This window comes from Geotrypetes seraphini, chromosome 4 (assembly GCF_902459505.1).
Source record: "Geotrypetes seraphini chromosome 4, aGeoSer1.1, whole genome shotgun sequence".
Classification (NCBI taxonomy): domain Eukaryota; kingdom Metazoa; phylum Chordata; class Amphibia; order Gymnophiona; family Dermophiidae; genus Geotrypetes; species Geotrypetes seraphini.
Genome location: NC_047087.1, coordinates 290,225,526 through 290,246,960, shown reverse-complemented (window position 1 = coordinate 290,246,960; position 21,435 = coordinate 290,225,526). Strand labels below are relative to the sequence as shown.

At 42.4% G+C, this 21,435-nt stretch overlaps 1 protein-coding gene across 22 annotated transcripts in view; it reads left to right on the top strand.

The window, feature by feature from the left end:
- The first annotated feature begins 477 nt into the window (after nt 1–477).
- The window catches only part of BTRC (beta-transducin repeat containing E3 ubiquitin protein ligase), a 488,395-nt gene continuing 467,437 nt past the window's right edge, over nt 478–21,435 (top strand). For 15 of the 22 annotated variants that reach the window (XM_033943132.1, XM_033943124.1, XM_033943120.1 and 12 more), the window contains exon 1: nt 478–685. In XM_033943132.1, the coding sequence (XP_033799023.1) occupies nt 641–685 (45 nt within the window). In that variant the 5' untranslated portion in view covers nt 478–640. Of the gene's footprint in view, nt 686–852; nt 1,046–20,529; nt 20,560–21,435 lie in introns of those variants that run through there. The other 7 variants (XM_033943135.1, XM_033943114.1, XM_033943130.1 and 4 more) reach the window with 7 other exon arrangements.

The window sequence follows — 21,435 nt, the reverse complement described above, 5'->3', positions numbered from 1 at the left end:
TCATTTCTTTAATAAGAAATTAACTATTTTTTTCTGAAGCTCTCCAAGTACCTACAAATCCAAAATGTGGCCCTGCAAAGGGTTTGAGTTTGAGACCACTGATCTAATGCAACGATATCATCCAAGCTAAAAGGAAAAGAATACAGAATATCTAACAGAAGCTCTGCTAAACATACCGGAGGAGCTGGAGTTGGAAGTGAGTGAAGTAAGCCTACAGTACTACTATAGATAATCATTTAAAGAAGTGTTATGATCATTGTTGCAACCTATTTACTCTAAGCCTATGGACCACTGTTACAGGACTTCTGCAGTCCAAAAGGGGAACGATAAAAATTGACTCTGACGATTTAAGCTGCTTCGTTAAAAACTCGACGAGGACTGAGAAAACGTTTTCAGTTCGCTCTCGAAATTTCAGCCCGAAAACTACATTTCCCGTCGGCCTCCCCCTTCAGTGCACTTGCGCGTTCGTCAGACGGACGTCGTCGCCCTGTGGCGTCCGTCGGGTTCGCGTTGCTCGGGGGAGGGAGGAAGGACGGCGAGTGGGTTGTCTCGTCTGCGCCGGCTCAGGCCTTAGAGCGAAAAGGCTAGAGGCGGCCGTGAAGCCGATTCCGACGGCCCCGGCGGCAAGGCGGAGCCGGCTATGGACCCAGAGTCCGTGCTGCAGGAGAAGGCGCTGAAGTTTATGGTGAGAACTGACTGGTGGCTCGGGCCTGCCGGTTGCTGGGGGTTGGAGGAGGAGGGGGAGGAGTACGCGGGTGACGGGCAGAGCAGGATGCAGGAGGGGTTCCGCGCTGGCGCGTGCCTCAGACCAAGTCAGGGGAGCGGGCTCAAAGAGCGCCATTTTTGACGCGTTGATTGTGCTGGATAGGGGGTTAAGTGGGCCGCTGAAGAGTGACGAAGAAACCTTGAGAGACACTCCCTAGCCCCCCTTTCCCTGTAGAAGGCTGGAAGGCAGTTAGACTCTGCTCATTTGCCAGCAGGTAGGCTGAGAGGAAGAATGTGTCCTCATAGAACGGCTATTAAACAGAATTGAAAGAATTGAGAGGTGTGGGTTTTTTGTGTGTGTGTTGTATTTGTAAAAGTATAATATTTGTGTTACTTTTGCTGTTTATTCATGTATAAAATGTTTTTCTTGATTGTTTCTCTTAGGCAGTTTGGGGGGTGGAGTGTAAAAGTAGGCGGGCATTGCTTTGGATGAATGTAAATTTGTAGTTATCTTCCGCACTTTGAAATCGGCCCTTTTGGCGTCTTATTATGCTGTTCCTTCTTGATTCTTATTATAATCACGGTAAACATTTTTAAAAAATTATTTTGGATTATGGGATGGCTTCTGATAACTTAGGGCTCCTTTTACGAAGCCGTGTTAGCGGTTTAACGCGTGTAATAGCACGTGCTAAACTGCTGGCCACGCTAGCCACGTAGCGCAGGTTTAGCGCGCGCTAAAAAGCTGCGTGCGCTAAAACCGCTAACGCGGCTTTGTAAAAGGAGCCCTTAGTCTAGACATTATATTATAGCAACAATATCAACAATTTTATTAGCTTACTCTATTTTCCAACATTGTCACAAACGAACACTGAAAGTGTATTTAATGAAATTTTACTATTATACATATTTAATTTTTGTTTTAAATAGTGCTTTTTACAAAATATTGATAGAAATTATAAGGTAAACATTTTTAAAATAATGAAATAACTTTTCTACATTGAAAAATAAATGAATATAAAATCTGGTTAGTAATGGTAGCTGCAATAACAATGGTTATAGTTTGTATTGATGACATTAATGATGTGTGTATATTTATAGTGTGCATTTTGGTAACATGTACTTTTAAATTATAATTGAGAACCTTCACTGACAAATTGAGTATTCAGATATTTCTCAACTGTTAGTGTGTATAGGAAACAATTTAATGGTACAGTTGTCTAGTCACTTTTATAATGGAAGAGGATAGAACATTATGGGGCTCATTTTCAAAGTACTTTGTGTGTCTAAGTGCTTTGGAAATGAGCCCCTTTATCTCTTAAGATGAATTTATATACACTGTGAGGGCATCTTTGCAGTTGTATGCTTACTTTTTTTGAAAGAATACTAGTGTAATAGATAAAATATGCACCTTTAATTTAGGTGCAAACACTTAGGCCAGCTATAGAGCTAGTGTAAGTATTGTGTATAAATTGCTGATATGAGGTGTATCATTGTTTTATAGGTATATTCTATAGCAGTGAGTTTTAAACTTGTTCTGGGGACCCCCAGCCAGTTGGGTTTTCAGGATATCCCTAATGAATATGCATGAGGAAGATTTGCATATAATAAAAGTGACAGACATGCAGATCTATCTCATGCATATTCATTAACAAAATACCCAAATAAGAGCTATGTTTCACACTGTTTCTTATGCTTATAAATAATTTATCATTTATTATAATAATATAGCACCATCAAAACCTTTAAAACATATTATAACATTATTTCATACTAAACATACACACAATTGTTCTCCCAAACAGTGAAGCCCTCCCAATCTATTCAACATAGAAAAAGTTAAAATTCATGAAAAGTTTATCCTTTCAATAAAACACTGTATTCAGTGCCTAATCTTCTTATCTGTATCAGTTCTCAGTTATCTTCTGTACACCGTTGTCTGCAAGTGGAGGCAAATCCAGTAGACAGTGGCGTGCAGAAGATAACTGAGAACTGATACAGATAAGAAGATTAGACACTGAATACAGTGTTTTATTGAAAGGATAAACTTTTCATGAATTTTAACTTTTTCTATTTGTTGGATAGATTGTGGGGGCTTCATTGTTTGGGAGAATAATTGTGTATTTGTTTAGTATGAAATAATGTTATATGTTTTGATGGTGCTGTATTATTATAATAAATGATGAATTATTTATAAGCATAAGAAGCAGTGTGAAACTTAGCTCTTATTTTGGTATTTTGTTTATGTATTAAGTAGAGCTATTAAAAAGTCTTATAAGTCCCAGTGGGTTAATTAATATTGGATGCATATTCATTAGGGATATCTTGAAAACCCGAGAGGTTTAAGAACCACTTGGTTCTATAGTAGTATAATATTTTGTAATTTATGCTTGTAACTGTTTGTACTGCCCACCTTCCAACATTATATGCTGATTTACTTTTAAATGCCTTTTTATTGAATAGTGCTTAACCAGAATGTCAAAATCATTGGATGCTGAGGTCTTTGCCCCTTTATTTTTTGAATAAGAACTATCTGCCAGTTTTCTAATAATTTATCTGTGTAAATTTAGTGCCTTATTTATAGAATTAACACCTACGAATATATGTCTAGAAATAGATTCATAACAACATCTCAAAGAAAAATGAAATAATTCATAACGATATTTTTAAATGCTCTCAAGATAGTTTAAAATGTTTTTATGTTCTGATGAATTTGTTAAAATTACAATGAAAAATCTTTGTTTAGTGTTCATTTATATGGCCTTTAGAGTTTCAGTGAAAACCACAAGGGAATGGAGACGCAAAGGTCAAATAAAAGAAACAAAAAAAGTAGGGTCAAGACAATGGTCTTACAAATTCAAACCAGGTTTATTAAAAGTCTCAACATAGAGCTGTGTTTCGGTTGTCAAAACTGCCTGCCTCAGGAGTCAATATACCTCAATGTGTGTAATATGTTTCAGTGGTCAAGAAAACGCTATGAAAACAAGCCTACATGCACTGTCTAATAAAAACCACTGTGACTTGCAAAATCTATAGCCACTGAAATGCATCTACACTGTGAAACTGATGGCTCTTGTGCAAGAACTGTTGTTCTTGACTGTTGAAACACAACTCCGTGTTGAGTCTTTCATAAACCATTGCCTTGACCTTACTTTTTTTTTTTTCTTTTTGTAGATTTCGTGCCATTATTTATTAAGTTCTAATGCTTCCTTTCTAGGAATTAATTTGTCTAAATCTGTAACATTTAAACTTGATTAAGAATTATGCTTACTAGCCCATTGTCGGAAAGGAAAAATTATATATACTCAAGAAGTAATGCAAGATTAGTAAATGCATCATTATTGATACAGTGGGTATAGCCTTTCACTTTATGGCATTCTCGGGGTGTTAAGCATTAAAGAGTGTAGAGAGTGAAATGGTTAAGCTGCCATCTTCGTGTGCTGCAGGTTCTGGAACTCGTGTTATTTTACTCTTGACCTGGGTTATTTGGTTTCATTATATAAAATGGAAACTTTACTAAAATAACACGAGTTAGTAGTAAAATAACAACATGTTTTAATTGTAGCCCACATTTGATAACTTTGCCCCCCTAAGTGACAGAGGTAGTGGACAGAACAGCAATCGTAAATTAAGAGGTAAGATGGGTCAAACTACTTCTTCAACCACATAATTATTTTCACCTGCCAAATTAAAGGCCTAACAAATCACTAGGTATTGTAGATTGCTGCTGCTGGAGATCCCTCACTTCCTGCCCGCAGCTGAAATTGCTGCCAGTGATCCGTCCCTACCTGTCTGAATGCCCCACCCCCGAAGCTGTCCCTGTTACTTTGTTGGAGCTGGACTCACTCCATCCTCTTCCAGCAGCAACTCCATGCAGGGATGTAGGCAGGGACTCACATGCTGCATAGCTGACCTGCAACCTTCTTTCTGACATCAGAATTGACGCCAAAGGGAAGGATTGTGGGGCCAGTCATATGTAGCGTGTGAATGGCTGCAAGCACCGTCCCTGCATGGAGTTGCTGCTGGGAGAGGATGGAGTGATTCCTGCTCCGACAAAGTAACAGGGACGGCTTTGGGGGTAGGGGGTAGTGCGGTGGGCAGGTAGACAGGCAGTCGGGCAGGGATCCCTAGCATCTTCTGTGGACAGGTTGACTGGGGGAGTGGGAGCAGGCAGGAATCCCCAGCGGCGCCTGTGGCTTCTGTGGACAGGTCGGCTTTGGAGGAGGGAGGGAAGGAGGGGGTGTGGCCGAGACAGGCAGGGATCGGCGGTGCAATTTAATTTTGGGACAAAGGTTGAAGGCAATGAGGGGGTGGGGCATGAACTTGACACAGAAAGCAAGGGAGGCATGAACATGGGACACAATGGAGAGAGGAAGGGGGCACTAACTTGGGAAATAGGGGGGGAGGAAATAGAAAGGGAGAATTGTTGAGCATGAGTGTGAGTGAGAGATGGTGAACGTGAGGAAAGGAAGAAAGGAAAACTGGGTATGGAGGGAGAGGAATGAGGTAGAGATGCATGGAGAATAGAAGGATAAGAGGGAAAAATGTTGGATATGGAGGGACCAGAGGGACAGATTGAAGGTGATGCAAGGGGAGGAATGTTGGACATAGTGATGGAGGGAGAGACGTGGCATGGTGTTGGAGAGGGGTGATAGAAGGAGAAATGGGCATAGGGCTGGTGGGCAGTGGTGAAAAATGCTGCACATGATCTGTGGGATGAGAGAGGGAGAAATGTTGAATGTGGCAGCAGAGGGGGTGGGAGAGATTCCTGGATCTCTCAAGACATGGACAGTGAGAAAGAGAACTAGGGAAACTTGTTGCCAATGGGGTGGAGGAGAGAGAGGAAGAAAAGTTGGACTCATGGAAGGACAGAGAGAGGTGTTGGTTGGGGAATGGAATGAGATCTGGAGGAAAGGAAGCATGCTGGAGGCAGAAAGAAAAAGAAATATTGGATGCACAGTTAGAAGGAAGTGCAACCAGAGACTCATGAATTCACCAGACAACAAAGGTAGGAAAATTGATTTTATTTTCAGTTTAGTGATCAAAATGTGTCAATTTTGAGAATTTATATCTGCTGTCTATATTTTGCACTATATTTGTCTATTTTTCTATAGTTGTTACTGAGGTGACATTGCATATTTTAAAGTCACCTGCGTTGACCTCTGAAAACCCCCCAAATATAAATGATAATTAACATTTTCTTTTTTATTATTATTTATTTATCAATTTTCAATTATACATCTCAAGCATAAAGACTTGTGCAGAAAAGATTGTTTTAGTTATTCAAAGAATAGGAACTAAAGGAAAAAAGGAATAATATACAAAACCTTTGTTAATTAAACATTCCTCAATCTTTGAATCCAAATTTTCAATAGAGCAGATTTAAAGGAAATAATAAAATCAAATTAGAATCTTTATGAACTCTCCTTTTGAACTCCCTCAGGGTGCTTCATAGCTATAAATGCAGTCAGATGAGATGGTTAAAAAATACACATTTTGTGTATTGATACCTAATTAAAGTAGTGTAAAAAAACTCCCCTTAAAGGTAGCTGAGAGTCTACTCAAATGGAAGAAAAAGCCTCAGGTTTTATTGGCAGAGCTCAAGCTCAAACCACCACCTCCACATCAATGGCTAAAAAACTTCCATAGAGTGACAACTCACTGTTGAGGTTTAAAATAATTGAGGACTGAGATATTTTGCAACTGAAACCACTGTGAGTGTTTAAAGCAGTCTCTTAAAATGCCAACGTTTCACAGCACTATGGGCTAGATTCACAAAGCAAACCGATCGTGTACCGATTGGTTTGCGACCCCTTTACGACCAAATTTCCCTCCGGCCTGATTCATTTAACTCTCCTGCGATCCGCTTTGAATCTGTGCATGCAAATGAGGAAAACTGCATGCAAAGTAGGCAGGGATGCAATTCACAACACAATCAATCTGACTGGGCTGGTTAATCAACTGAAGAAGCGACTGCTGGGGACCAGTCAAAAACGTCTTTCCGACTGGAAGCCCTGCTCTCTGCCCTGCTCTGCAATCTCCTGCCTGCTCTGTCCCGATCTTCCCCCCCGAATGCAGCTCTGCTCTGCCTCGATCTTAACTGAATCTCTCCTGCCGCATTGCTGTTCTCCTGCCCTTCCCCACCCTGCGAGCCTGTGGTTTTAACCCACGGGTTTAAAGTGGGTTAAAACCACGGGCTCACAGAGCTAAAAATGTAAAAGTTTAAAAAAAGGTTTGCGTCTTGGACAGGCATGCGCAGAGCATCTACATATGGTCTGCGCATTCACGTGGATCGCACAACAGCGATCCGTGCCTGCAGGTGGGGACGTTCCTCCGATCGCCCCCATCTGCATATTAAGTTGCGCAGAATTCGTCGGATCTGCCTGGATTGGGCAGGTTAGTGAATCTGGCCCTAAGCCATTTCTTCAGGGCTAATATGACCTTGCTTGAATCTTCACAGAGCTGTAAAAGTAATTAAATGATCTGTGTCACTTTCTAACATATTGTTTTTACAGGATTAGCATTCATTAGAAATGTTTGCTTACTGACAGTGTTGTGCTCACGATCTCACCAATGTCCTGCATGCTGAACCTCAGTGTCTCAGTTTTCAAAGGAAGAGCAGCCAACCACACCCCTTCGTGTCAGCAGCAGGGGAAGTACTCATTGGATGACAGGCTCAATCATTCTGGAGGTTTTTTTTTTTGCATTACTTGATTTATATTTCCCCACTTCACCTTTTGCAATATTGTTGATACCTAACAGTGTTCTCCCCAGAAATGTTTTCTAGCCGGCTGGCATGAAAAAGTAGCTGGGCGGGGCGGGGAAATTAAAATGTATACTATTTTTATTAGTTAATTATTATTATTTTCCAATGCTCGATATGACTTCCTTTTTTAAGGTTTGACACTTGTGCCAGAATATTTATACTAAATTTAAGAAGTATCCAATTCTAGAAGTGAATAATTAGATATTCACCCTCTTTCAAGTGGTATAGAGGTTTAAAAAAGGGAAATGCGTTAATGAAGTCATTAGGTTCAATCTAACCATTTATTTCTGCATGAATTTAAAAAACTAAAAAAAAAAGATAAATATAGCTCATCCAGTCATACAAGAAATGGCTGTACAACACCTCTAATAATGTTTTGATCACTAGGTTCCTTCCTGAGGTCTCACTGAGGATATGAAATAGATACTATCCCCACTTCCAGACCTCTTCCACATAATTTATGGAGAGGTGTTACTGAGCCTTGAAGGGCTCCTGTGTGATTGATCTTTATCTGCTTCTTTTTTATTTTGCTATAGTGCAAAGTAAGAGCTAGAGCAAAACAGTATAGGTAAAGATGCAGGTAATAATTAGCAATGTATTAAAAATATTTTATTTTTATTTGCTTATAATGTCATTTGAAAGCTGCTTGATGATAATACAACTTTAATTTAATTCTTTATAATGTGTGTATCTGTGTGTTGGGGGGGACAACACCTGTGTCAACAGTAAAGTTAGAATAGGGTCATTAAATCCAGTGGTGTACCTAGTATATTTGACAGCCAGTGCTAATAATTTTTTAACAACCCCCTCCTCTATATAAAAAAGATATTTTTAGTAATAATCCATGAGTCACACAATAAGGGTGCATCTAGGAAAAGGCAGCATCTTAAAACACTGCAGTGAGCACTAGAACACCAACACACGCATTGTAAAACTAAACAAACCAGATCCTACACAGTCAATTGATCCTGTAGTCGATGCTAACAGAAAGCCATGTCCTTTTCATACACACAGAACACAGATACACCCTCGCCCAATAAGGAATAATCACAAACTAAAAATAGAAATATGTAGACAAAAGTTAAACTGAACAAAGAAACCAGACTCTGCATACAATGCAACACCACAGAAACAGTGACACATGTCCCCTAATACTGTGCAAAATATAAAGACAGTAGATGTAAATTTGAAAAAAGCTTCTACATAAGTCACCACTTTACAAATTAACAAATAGAAATAAAATAATGAGAAATATGAAAATACCATTTTATTGGACTAATCCATTTTTCAATTAGTTTTCAGAGGCCAAATCTTTTTTCAAGACAGAACAGTATATAGCTGTTATGGTATCCTGTCCTGACCTGAGGAAAGGGGTTTAGTCCCCCCCAAAATTGCCTTATTTCCATTTCCTATTGATAAATTTTAATCGATACAGTTACAATACTACTTGATTCTACGTAAAGCAACAAAAATATTTTTTTTCCTACCTTTTGTTGTTTCTACCTTTAGTCATCTTCTCTTCACTCTCTTCTTTCTATTCGGCATTTGTCCTCGCTCCCTTCCATGCAACATCTGTCCTCTCTCTTTGCCCCTTCCACCCAGCCTCTGCCCTCTTTCTATCCCTTCCATTTACTGTCCACCCTATCTCTGCCCCTTGCATCCACTGTCCACCCTTTCTGCCTTTTCCATCCAGTGTCTGCCCTCTCTCTGTTCTTCTTCTCTTACAGGAGCGGAGAGGCATGGGGTCACGAGCGGAGTTCCGCAGGGGTCGGTGCTGGGACTGCTCCTGTTCAATATATTTATAAATGACCTGGAGGCGGGAACAAATTGCGACGTTATTAAATTTGCGGATGACACCAAACTCTACCGCAGGGTTTAAACCATGGAAGACTGCGAAGATCTGCAAAGGGACCTAACAACGCTAGAAGAATGGGCCAAAAAATGGCAAATGAACTTTAACGTAGGGAAATGCAAGGTCATGCATGTAGGGAAAAAGAACCCGATGTTCAGCTACAAAATGGGAGGATCACTGCTAGGGGTAAGTAACCTTGAAAGAGACCTGGGAGTGATGGTGGACACGTCTTTGAAGGCGTCGGCACAGTGCGCCACAGCCTCAAGAAAAGCAAACAAAATGTTGGGTATCATTAAGAAGGGTATCACGACCAGGACAAAGGAGGTCATCCTGCCACTGTATCGTGCAATGGTGCGACCGCATCTGGAGTACTGTGTCCAGTATTGGTCGCCGTACCTCAAAAAGGACATGGCGGTACTTGAGGGAGTCCAGAGAAGAGCAACTAAACTGATAAGAGGTATGGAAAACCTCTCATATACTGACAGACTGAAAAAGCTGGGGCTGTTCTCCCTGGAAAAGTGGAGACTTAGAGGAGACATGATAGAAACCTTCAAGATCCTGAAGGGTATAGAAAAAGTAGACAGGGACAGATTTTTCAGATTATGGGGAACCACAAGTACAAGGGGGCACTCGGAAAAATTAAAAGGAGACAGGTTTAAAACAAATGCCAGAAAGTTCTTTTTCACCCAGAGGGTGGTGGACACATGGAACGCGCTTCCGGAGGCTGTGATAGGCCGGAGCACGTTACAAGGCTTCAAAGAAGGTTTGGATAGGTTCCTAGAGGATAGAGGAATTGAGGGGTACAGATAAGAGTAGCGGTAGGTTATAGGGATAGTCTGGGACCATTGCTCAGGCAATGGGCCTGATGGGCCGCTGCGGGAGCGGACCGCTGGGCGAGATGGACCTCTGGTCTGCCTCAGCGGAGGCAACTTCTTATGTTCTTATGTTCTTATATGGGATTTTCCCTCTTTCTATGTCCCTCCAATAAACTCCTATATCTTTCTCTCCTTTGTACATGATTTATTTCAGCTTCACCCCCTCTCCATTTTTTGTCTCCACCCCTCCCCTATGCTCTGGGATCTCTCTTCTCCTTTCCTTCCTTCCCACTCCACCCCATGGTCTGACATCTCTATCTCCTTCCCTTCTCTCCCCCCTCTCCAGTATCTGCCTCCTGTCTTTCTCTTTTGGTCCAGGCCTCTCTCTTTCTCTCCGTCTTTCTTCTGTGAGGAGATCATGTTGATCTTGAACACTGAATAATTCTTCCACATTCTCCATATCACTGTACTGTAGTCTGGTCCAGCAGACTGCTTTGGCACTATTACATGGGTAATAGTAAATTCATTATGCATCAGCTTTCCACACAGAATGCCACAAGTCTCTATTTCTTGTGCTGTGTTTACATCTGCCAGCAGCAGAAACCTGCGAGACAGATCCTTTGGCAATACTACACTTCGGAGCCCTTTGACCATCTGGTTTTATATGGCTGCAGGCTTTAAAGCTCTGTTTACTGGAGGAGACTGTCCAGCATACATAGTTGCATCACTCTTAAGGATCTGATCAGAGATTACATTAGACAAGGTGGTATTTTTAGGCATGGAAAAACAGGACATGTTCTACTCAATCTGCTCAGAGCCTTCAAATGCCCTTTAATGTTCATCTGATCTCGGGCTAAATCTTGCCTCCTGAGCTGATCTTCAAAGGAGAGCGGAGTGAGAGCCATATCGGGCGCGGACCGCAGTGAGATCTGTTTTGGGCCGCATGTTGTGCAGGGCTGGACTAAGGCAAGTTGTAAGCTTCCTTCCATCGCTGACCTATCTTCCATAAGTCAGCAACGGAGGGAAGCTTACAACTCGCTGCTCTTGCTTGCTTCGGGCCTTCCTCGTTGCCGGGTCCTGCCTTCACTAAAACAGAAAGTAGGCAGGACCTGGCAGCAAGGAAAGCCCGAAGCAAGCAAGAGCAAGTTGTAAGCTGACCTGTCTCCTATAGCGAACCCATGCTCCAGGGTGTGTGCATGCTGACTTCCCTTCTCTTCCCCCCTCGGGACATGCCTTCCGGTTTCGGAGGGAAGAGAAGGGAAGCGGCATGCACATGTTAAAGCCCCGGAGCATGGGTTCAAGTCGCTTGCTGGTGTTAAAAACTAAAAAAAAAAAAAAAAAGTCAGACTCCTGCGTTTCAGGCTGTGCTGAGTCAGCCCAGTAAATCTCCAAGCCGGTGAGAAGGTTTTTTTAAAAAATGTTGAGCAGAAGACGGCAGCAGCAGCAGGATTGTGATCGAGATTACAGCCGGGCGGTCATCTAAATTAGCTGGGCGGAGCGCCCGGCTGAAAGGCCCTGGGGAGAACACTGCCTAATTATGCATGTACAAGGATATCTTAAGTAGAAAATCCCTCCAAGAAGGATAACACCTGGTTTCATGAACAAAAATTGAAGTCTTCGTCTTTGAGTATCTTGTGATACATCAGGAAATATCTGAACTTTTAAGCCCAGAAATTCTTTGTGTCTATTTTTGAAGAATAGCTTCAAAATCCAATTTTACAATAAAATGAGACTGAACACCAATTGGTCACCTTTGTTGTTGTTTCTTGCTATTCACTGGTGTGAAGGTAGATGCTCCTGTTCGTACTCCAAAATAATGCCACTGATGCCACAAGTGTAGAAGATTCAGCTCTCTCTTTATCTGAAGTTTCCAAAATCTTTGAAATATCCAATAAATCTTCTTTTGAACTTCTTTTAGCAGAATTTCTTTAGATGGTGAAGAACTTTGCTGGTCTTGTTGTTTTTTAATTGGTAGAAAATCTTGGTAGAAAATTGGTAGAAAAGGGAGGAATTATATCTTCCGATATTAATAACACTTTGAGGAAATATCTTTAACATTTCTCTTGGTGTCACAGCGAACACCTGAGGGAAATTCAGGAATCAGATTATTTTGTGAATTATTTTCCAAAGCTTCTAATTTCCTTCTCAGATTAGTATTATCTTTAATTATAGTTTCTTGTATTCGATGTACTTCAGCAAATTCTTTTTCATTTTTATCTAATTGAAGTTTTAAAGGACTTATTTCAAGCTCTTTCAACTCTTCATTTTTATCTCTTCATCTACCTAGACACTGAATCTGAGGGCATAAAGTTTTACCCAAATTCACAACCAAGTCCCACAATGAATCAAAGGTTAGTTCAGAGGGTTTATCAGAAGAAAAGTGTAATTGCATAATTGCAGACTGCTCACCCTTCTGCATTTCACTATCCGAGTTCTGTTCCTACTCAGTAGTTGGAATTAAAGCCAAGACTTCCATCTTATCATCTCCTATTCCAGGAGTATGAGCAAGTTCCTGCAGAGTTGATATCTTACCCTCCTGGGAAGGGGTCCTCACCAACAAGGTTTCCCGTCCCAGCATTGAGGAACTGGGAGTGATAGGCTAAGGAGGAGGAGTTCTCATATCGGGGCCAAGTGTGGAGTCCAAGCCCAGGAGATCTACCCCGCTACCGCTCCCTGTGGCCGTCTCTAGTGGGTGCCCTGGCGATGCAGTTGTCTCCTGATTCAGTCTATGTAGGAAGCCATCGATTGTGCCTAGCAGGTTGGACTTGGGGTGTCGCGAGACTCCAGCAGTGCTCCTGCTGCGACGCTTCGATATATCGGTGAAGAAAAATCTCTTCCCACAACAGAGAAGAGACGTACAGGTCTTTAACAGCATCAGGTGAGTGTGGCCATCTTGGATCCGGTTCGATAATTAACATTTTCTGTGCGTACAGTGTGGTTTGTGTTTTTTAAATGTTATGGTTACTATTATGTATTAATAAGATTATATTGTGTGTATATGAAAAATGAATGGAAGAAATTGCATTACAGTTAGTATTGTTATGGGGTGGAGTCAGGGGCGGAGCTTGGGCGGGTCTGTGGCAGGGGTACTCGGTTGGTATTTGCTAGGCTTTGGGGGTACTTGGCTTGAAGAAACACTGTTGTAGACCATACAAACAACTCTTTTTAATAGTAGTAATGAATTTTAAAGATTCTTGTGGAGAAAAGAACCTTCGTGTCTAGCTTTACGCAAGTTTTGCTTACCCAAAAATAAATAAATAAAGAGGTTTAACTTTCCAGACTTTTCTTTATATCATCATACTTATATACTTTTGAGAAGGAATGTATTGTACAGTGGTGCCTCACACAACGAACTTAATTCGTTCCAGGAGCAAGTTTGTTATGCGAAAAGTTCGTTATGTGAAACGCGTTAAGCGCAGTGACTAACGACTGCCTGCAGTGCCTGCGCGGAAGGATGCAATACATCGGCAGCGATCGTGGAAGCTCGGGCGACTTCGTTGTGTGAAACGAAGTTCGTTGTATGAATCATGACATGAAGTTCGTTGTGTGCAGCGTTCGCTGTGCGAGGCGTTCTTTATGCGAGGCACCACTGTATATACAAAAATTCAACATATCCTCCACTCAGGTAGGTAATGTTAGAGAAAGCTGTAGTAGTGCCTTTTTCATTTTGTTGTTGGTATGCATCTGTTAAAAAATGTTAATTTCTAATCCTACACTAAAAGATGTGCTAAAAGCTTTATCTCTGCATGATAAACAGTTGGAAAATAAATAGCTTGACAATCCAAAAGGGCTGCCGCGTGAGCGGACTGCTGGGCGCGATGGACCACTGGTCTGACCCAACAGCGGCATCTCTTATGTTCTGTGGTGCAATCCAATGGTTATATTGCGCTCCATGGATACACAAAGGATGATTCTGTGTTGACTTTATTTCTCTCAGTGCTACAAATGGATTCAATGAATGTACTGTGTTCTCTACTGGAAGGAAGCATGGAATATGGCTACACCTTGGGTTTTGGCCATGTACTGGTGATCGGCCACTGTGAGAATGGGCTACTGGGCTTGATGGACTATTGTCTGACCCAGTGAGGCTATTCTTATGTGGTAAGAGTGGATAGTGTAGCTGATTTTAAAAAAGGTTTGGACAAGTTCTTGGAGGAAAAGTTCATACTCTGCTATTGAGAAAGACATGGGGGAAGCCACTGTTTGCCCTGGATCTGTAGCATGGAATGTTGCTCCTATTTGAGGTTCCGGAATCTTGCTATTCTTTGAGATGCTGGAATGTTGCTACTTCTTGGGTTTTGGCTAGGTACTAGGGACCTGGATTGGCCACTGTGAGAACGGGCTACTGGGCTTGATGGACCATCGGTCTGACCCAGTAAAGCTATTCTTATGTTCTTATTGAATGAACTAGGGCTTAGGTGTCAAAGTCTATCTTCGAGGGCCGCAATCCAGCCGGGTTTTCAGGATTTCCCCAATGAATATGCGTGAGATCTATTAGCATACAATGAAAGCAGTGCATACAAATAGATATGCATATTCATTGGGGAAATCCTGAAAATCCGACTGGATTGCGGCCCTTGAGGACCGACTTTGACACCCCTAAACTAGAGGATGACTAATTTGTATGGTACCTGTAAAATGGCAGTTATCAATACATATGCCACATTTTTTATAAATTACTTCATAACAAATATATGTCTTTAAAGTCTGTCCTAAAGAAAAAGTTTGTCATAGGTATTGAATAAATACGTTGGTCCCATTTTTGGCAGTAGGCAGCTTGCCTATCAAGATCCACATTTCTTTCAGTCTTTATTTTTAGTGTATCATGCATTGTGGACTCCCATTAAAGCATGTAGGAATGTCTTCATCCAATGCTTGTTTTTCATGCAAGGGTCACGTTGAAATAGTAGAGACTCTATGGTCCACCATCCAGAAGATTTTTCATTCTTACATTCCATAATTCTCAACTCTGTCCACTTAATGGGAAATGATTCTGAACTCTGATAGCCATTAGTTATGCTGCACAATATGCTTGTTTATTGGAAGAGCTCAAGTTTTTGCCACAGATTTAGTACTCGATAGTATATCCACACATGACGAGCACTAACTATTGATACTGAAACCTTATTATATTTTTTTATAGAGCTATGTGTTAACCGCTCAATATCTAGCGGCCACACGAGTGCACCGGTTTGCGAGTGTTTTGCAAGATGAGCAAAATATTCGCAAATTGGCGCCTCGGAAACCGAGCGTGCCTCGATTTGCGATCCAGCACCCCCCCCCCCCCCGCGATCTGAAATCCCCCAGACCCACCCGAACAGGCTTCTTACTTCCATTCGGCCACCGGCACCGGCATCGGCATGTCCTGTGTGTTGGTGCCAGTGCCCGAAGATTTGCCTCCTCTTCTTTGCTGGGCCTTGAGCATCTGCGCCATCTAGCCGGTGGCTAGATGGAAGTAAGAAGCCTGTTCGGGTGGGTCTGGGAAATTTCAGGCGGGAGGGTGCCGGATCACGCGGGGGGGGGGGGGGCTATGGGGGGAGCAATGCTGGTTCTCGGGGGGGGGGGTGTAGAGCAGTGCCGCTGGCCTCGGGAGGGGGGGGGTGGGTGGGAACGTATCAAGCAAGTTTCCCTTAGTTCCTATGGGGAAACTCATTTTGATATACGAGTATTTTGATGTACGAGCATGCTTCTGGAACAAATTATGCTCGTAAACCAAGGTACTACTGTAAGAGATATTTTTTGTATGGACCTTCAGAGTGCAACGAGGCATTTCATACTACTAGCTGCTAAAGTCTTCGTCAGTCCAATCTTTTATTGACATTATTTTAAAATAGCTCTTAGCTTCACTGTTTCATTATTTTTTCATTTTACTATTTTAACCTTTATTCTTATGTTGTTCTTAAAGTTAATATAGCTACTTAGGTTGGAGTAGATTCTCAAATTTCATCTATGCCACCTCTCCCGACATGCATGTTTCAAAAAGAAATTTTCTTCAGGGTCGAGGGGAACTGAAAAAACACAAGCCAAGTGTCATTCTTTCAATATCTCTTGTTATCCACAAGCTTCTAAATAGAATGATGAAAATCTATAGGTCCCAGATGTGGTTAAAGCTGCTAATAAATCCCAACGTGGACACTCTTCTTATTCAAAAAACATAGTGAGTACATAGACTACAGCAATTACAAAAGCTGCATTAGGTCAGAAACTACAGAAATAACACTAAGTTGGCTTTCCACATGTTAATTCGACAAAAGCCATGGAAGATCTGGCCTTCTCTGTATCCTTGGATGCAGAGAAGGCCTTTGATCGTGTGGAGTGGACCTTCATATATCAAGCAATGGATTGGTTTGGTATTGGTTCCGGATTTATACAAATGATTCAAACCTTGTGTAGCTCCCCTTTTGCCAGATTATATATTAATAATACATTTTCGGATTGTTTTCGTCTGGAGAGGGGAGTTAGGCAAGGGTGTCCGTTATCTCCTTTACTGTTTGATATTGTTCTGGAACCCTTGTTACAGCACGCAAAGGAGATTCAGGGTATTCCTTATTCAGGCCGGGACTATAAAGTCTCTGTGTATGCAGATGATATGTTGCTTCATTTGAGGAGTCCTGAAACGACCATTCCACATTTACTAGATTTGATTGTTAGATTTGCAAAAATTTCAGGGTATAAAATAAATTGGACTAAATCAGAGGTTCTTTCGCTTAATGTCCTAAAGGATTATTTGATACATTCCCCTTTCTTTGGAAGGAAGAAGATATAAAATATTTAGGAATTTGGATTTATAAAACGCTGGAAGAAACGAAAGTAAATGAAAAATCTTTATTGCTAAAGATCACAGAAATGTGTGAGCAATGGAACCCTTTACATCTGTCTTGGTGGGGGAGAGTACAGACAGTTAAGCTGATGATTTTGCCTGTGTTTTTTTTACCAAATGGGTATGTTGCCAGTGTTTTTTCAGGGGTCCTTTTACAATAAATTAAATAGTATTCTTACAAAATTTATTTGGCTGGGGAAAGCTGAATTGCTTTAGTATCTTTACAAAAACCAATTGGGGAGGGTGGGGTAAATTTTCCCAATTTTTATAGGTACCATCAAGCCTATATAATGCATCAGCGTATGTATTGGATCCTCCCCGAGCTCATGGAAAATCTTCCAGATTGGTTATGGTTGGAATGGCAGCTCCTGTCTCCACTGAGATTATGTCAGGTTTTAAGTATCAAGCTTCCAAGATTATATAAGGACAATAGAATTTTGTTAGACACATGGCAGACATTAAAATGTATCAGTAATTTAACACCTATTCTGATTCATAAATCCACTTATCAGTCCCTCTGGCTGAACTCCAAGATTCAAATTGGGTGAAGGCAGGTATACGCACTTTGGATGATGTAATATCAGTTGGTAAACTGCTTGACTTTTCACAATTGCAACACACATTTGGTCTTGCTAGTTCACAAAATTATAGATCAGGGGTGGCCAAACTGCGGCCCCGTGAGGTATTTCGTGCGGCTCCACTTGAGAACGATGTAACGTTTTCCTCTGCTGCCCCCTGGTGTTTACATTCTTGCCGGCTCCCTCCTCCATCTTGCTGCAGTGTTTGCTGAAAGCCGCAGGCAGCAGCTCCTACGCGCCTCCTGCAGCTGATCTGGAAACCTTCTCTCTGATGTTGGGAACACTGCAACAAGATGGAGGAGGAAGCCGGCAAGAATGTAAACACCCGGGGGCAGTAGAGGAAAACACTGCATCGCTCTTGAGTGGGGCCTCACGAAATAGCTCACAGAGGAGGGAGCTAACAAGAATGTAAACACCCACGGCACAGAAGGGTGGAAGGGAGGGAGAAGGATGTGTTGGGACTTGACAGGGAGGGAGCACAAACAGGACAAATGATGGAAGGAAGGGCAGGAACTTAGGACTCAGAATGAAGTGAAAGAGGAAGGGGAGCATGAGCCATAAGATGGAAGAATGGAAGGAGTGAGGGCAAGAGATGCTGAGGTGAGGGAGAGAATTGGTGGGTCCGCTACCAAGGCTTGAAGCTCACTGACCTGACGGGCAGAAGTGAGAGCAATAAGAAACACCACTTTCCAAGTGAGATACTTTAAGTGAGCCCGCGCTAGCGGCTCGAACGGGGGTTTCATCAATTGGGCAAGGACCTCGTTAAGATCCCAAACCACCAGAGGAGGTTTAAGGGGCGGATGAACGTGAAAAAGTCCTTTCATGAAGCGGGAAACCACAGGATGAACAGAGAGAGGCTTCCCGTCAATCAGCTGATGAAAAGCAGCAATGGCAATAAGGTGGACTCGAACCGAAGAGGACTGGAGCTCAGCGCCAGACAAATAATATTTTATGACAAATACATATATCATCCCCCCTTTCTACATATCCAACAATTGCATTCAAATTAAAAGTATCTTTTCGGAAGGGATGGACCGGCAACTGCAGTCATTGCAGAACCTTGCCGCAACTCCCTGCGTCTCCAACGTCACTTACATCTTCCAGAGGCAGAGGCAACAGAAGCAGTCATCATGGGACCTTGCTGGTTTGGAGGGAGAGAGGAGCATAGAAGGGTGGTGGAGGGAGAGAAAGGGGACAGATGCTAATGGAATTGGTTTGCAGGGAAAGGAGAGAGAGACATAAGGGGGAAGGATACTGGATGGAATTGGGTTGGAGGGAAAGAAAGGGGGCAGATGCTGATGGAAGTGGGAGGAAGGGAGAGGAGAGAGTGAAATGCCAGACCATGTGGGTGTGGGTGAGGAAAGGGAAGAAGAGGAGAGATATGCCAGACCATTGGAGGAGGGAAGGGAAGAAGATGGATGCCAGAATAATAGGGGTGGAGGGAGAGATGGAAGTGGAATACAAGGAGAGAAGATGCCATATAGAAGGGGCAGAGAGAGGGTAGACAGTGGATGAAAGGAAGAGAGTGACAAGACTGAGGAAAGCAGAAACCAGAGAAGACAATGTAGAAAAAAATTCTATTTATTTATTTATGATGTTGCATTATATGCAGAGTCCAGCTTCTTGGTGGTTCAATTTAACTTTGTCTACATTTTTCTATTTTTATCCCCCCCTTTTACAAAACTGTAAAGTGTTTTTTTAGCACCAGCCATGGTGGTAATTGCTCAGAATTCTATGAGAGTCTGAGCTGTTACTACCATGGCTAAAAACCACATTATAGTTTTGTAAAAGGGAGAGGGGTTAGTTTGTGATTACATATGTCATACGAGGCGAAGATGTTTTCTGTGTTCTGTGTGTTCGAAAGACATGGTTTTCAGTTAGGATTGACTGTGTAGGATTGATCTGTACTAGTCTGGCTTGTTCAGTTTAACAATGGGTGTATTGATGTACTGCTCACTGCAGTATGTAAGATGCTGCCTTTTCCTAGGTACACTCTTGTGTGATGTGTGGATTGTTACTAAAAGTCATGTTTTTCATACGGATGGGGGGTGTGTGTCAAAAAATGATGGGCCTTGGGTGTCACATATGCTAGGTACACCACTGCCTTTATAATTTACTAGTGTTTAAGCCCGTTAGATTAAAGGGTGCTAGATATGAAATGTTAACATTTGAAAAAATTTACATAAAAGTTACTGTGAGAGCTTTAATATCCATTGTATAGTTTTCTTTAAGTTTTTTATATTTTTCCTATTTGTTGTTTTTTTTTTCTGTCTGTCTCTCTCATTGGGTGCTTTATGTCTGTCTGTCTGTCTTTTTTACTGTCTGTGTACTTTGCCACTATATGTCTGTCTCTTTTCTTTCCGTCTTTCTATTTGGCTGCTGTTTGTCTTTTTTTTTTTTTTTTTTTTTTTTTGCTGTCTGTCTCCTTGGACGCTGTATGTCTATCTATCTTTGTTTTGGTGTCTGTCTTTTTAGCTGCTGTATGTGTGTCTGTTTTTTCCTGTGTGTCTCATAAGCAGCAGCATCGTAATAAGGACTCCCAGAGCGCCCTCGCTTCCATAATAGTGCGTGCACCTTAAGACATTTGTTTTTCTAATAGCAGGGTTGCATGGGAGTTGCAAAAACAGTTCTCTTCCGATCACTCATGAAAAGCCAGAGGGAAAGCTTTTTAGTGTGTAATAATAAATTCCCATTTTCCAGGAGCGGCTCTGGAAGGTAGACGAATCAGATCCCTCCACCAGGGCTCAGGTTACCAGCGCAGTCCCCAGTACTGATTGGGGAAGGGGGGGGGGACTGTGAAAGTGCGGACACTGGATTGTCTGCCTCTGCGTACACCAAACGCCGCAGGAGTCATAATTTCTATTTATTTTAAGGTCTCAAAGGCTCTCTCGTTCTGAGAACTCCTGCCAGGGACCAAACGACAGAGCTGAGCTCATTGCATACTCGCTGCTGCCCAGTAAGAATGGCAACTCCTGGTAAAGGAAAAGACAGGCAGAACAGGGAGTCAAGGACAGCTCCCAGATCAGGTATGATAGCCCTGCAGTAGAATCGGAGAGACAATCTGGACTCTTTAGAGAAACTCATTGCACAGTCTCGATCTAGGGAGCGGAAAGAAAAAAAAAGGGGGAGGGGGCTCAGGGCGATGAAAGCTGTCTAATGTAACTCTTGAGCCCGTCGACGATTTAGGAGCGAGAGAGAGAGAGGGAGTGCAGGCTGACCGCCTCTCCTGCTTTTGAACTGGGGAGGGTGGGAGTGACATCATCAGCCCAAAGTGAATAAGGTGGGAGAGCAATTTCAAAGCCTCGGGCAGCGGCGGCTCCTCGACCGATCCGTGCTTACAATGGCCCCACACTTGCGGTCTGGCTGGCTCCCCCACCAAAACCCTTCGTGGCAGCAGCCCCTCCCGCATCTGTCCCCGCGTTCCAAGCCTCTCCGAAGGCCGGCTCCCATGAAAATGCTACCCCTCTGTCCAAAGCCGCAGCGGCAGCCTCCCTCAAGAGGCGCGCCAGAGCCTTGTCTCTGACGCTGGTGCGACTCCAAACAGAAAACAACATCTCCATGGGAGCCAGCCCCCGGAGAAGTCCCGGACACAGGGCCGGACGCAAGAGGAGCCACCATCGTGAAAAACCCCAGCAAGGGAGCCAGAGAGACCGCAAGTGCGGGGCCATTGCAAGCTTGCATGCGCACTCTTGCCGGCCACGGACATAAGGATCACGGAACACGCCGGTAAGAGTGCGCATGTGCACTTAGCATTTTATTATAGTTTATATCTAATCCACTAGCCTGCTTTTAGGATCTACAGGGTATGTATCCCTCTAATTCATGACAATTTCACTTCTCAAGTTATCTTATCCATTCTTTTTATTATACAACTGTCCAGATAAGCATCATTCTTTGACGTG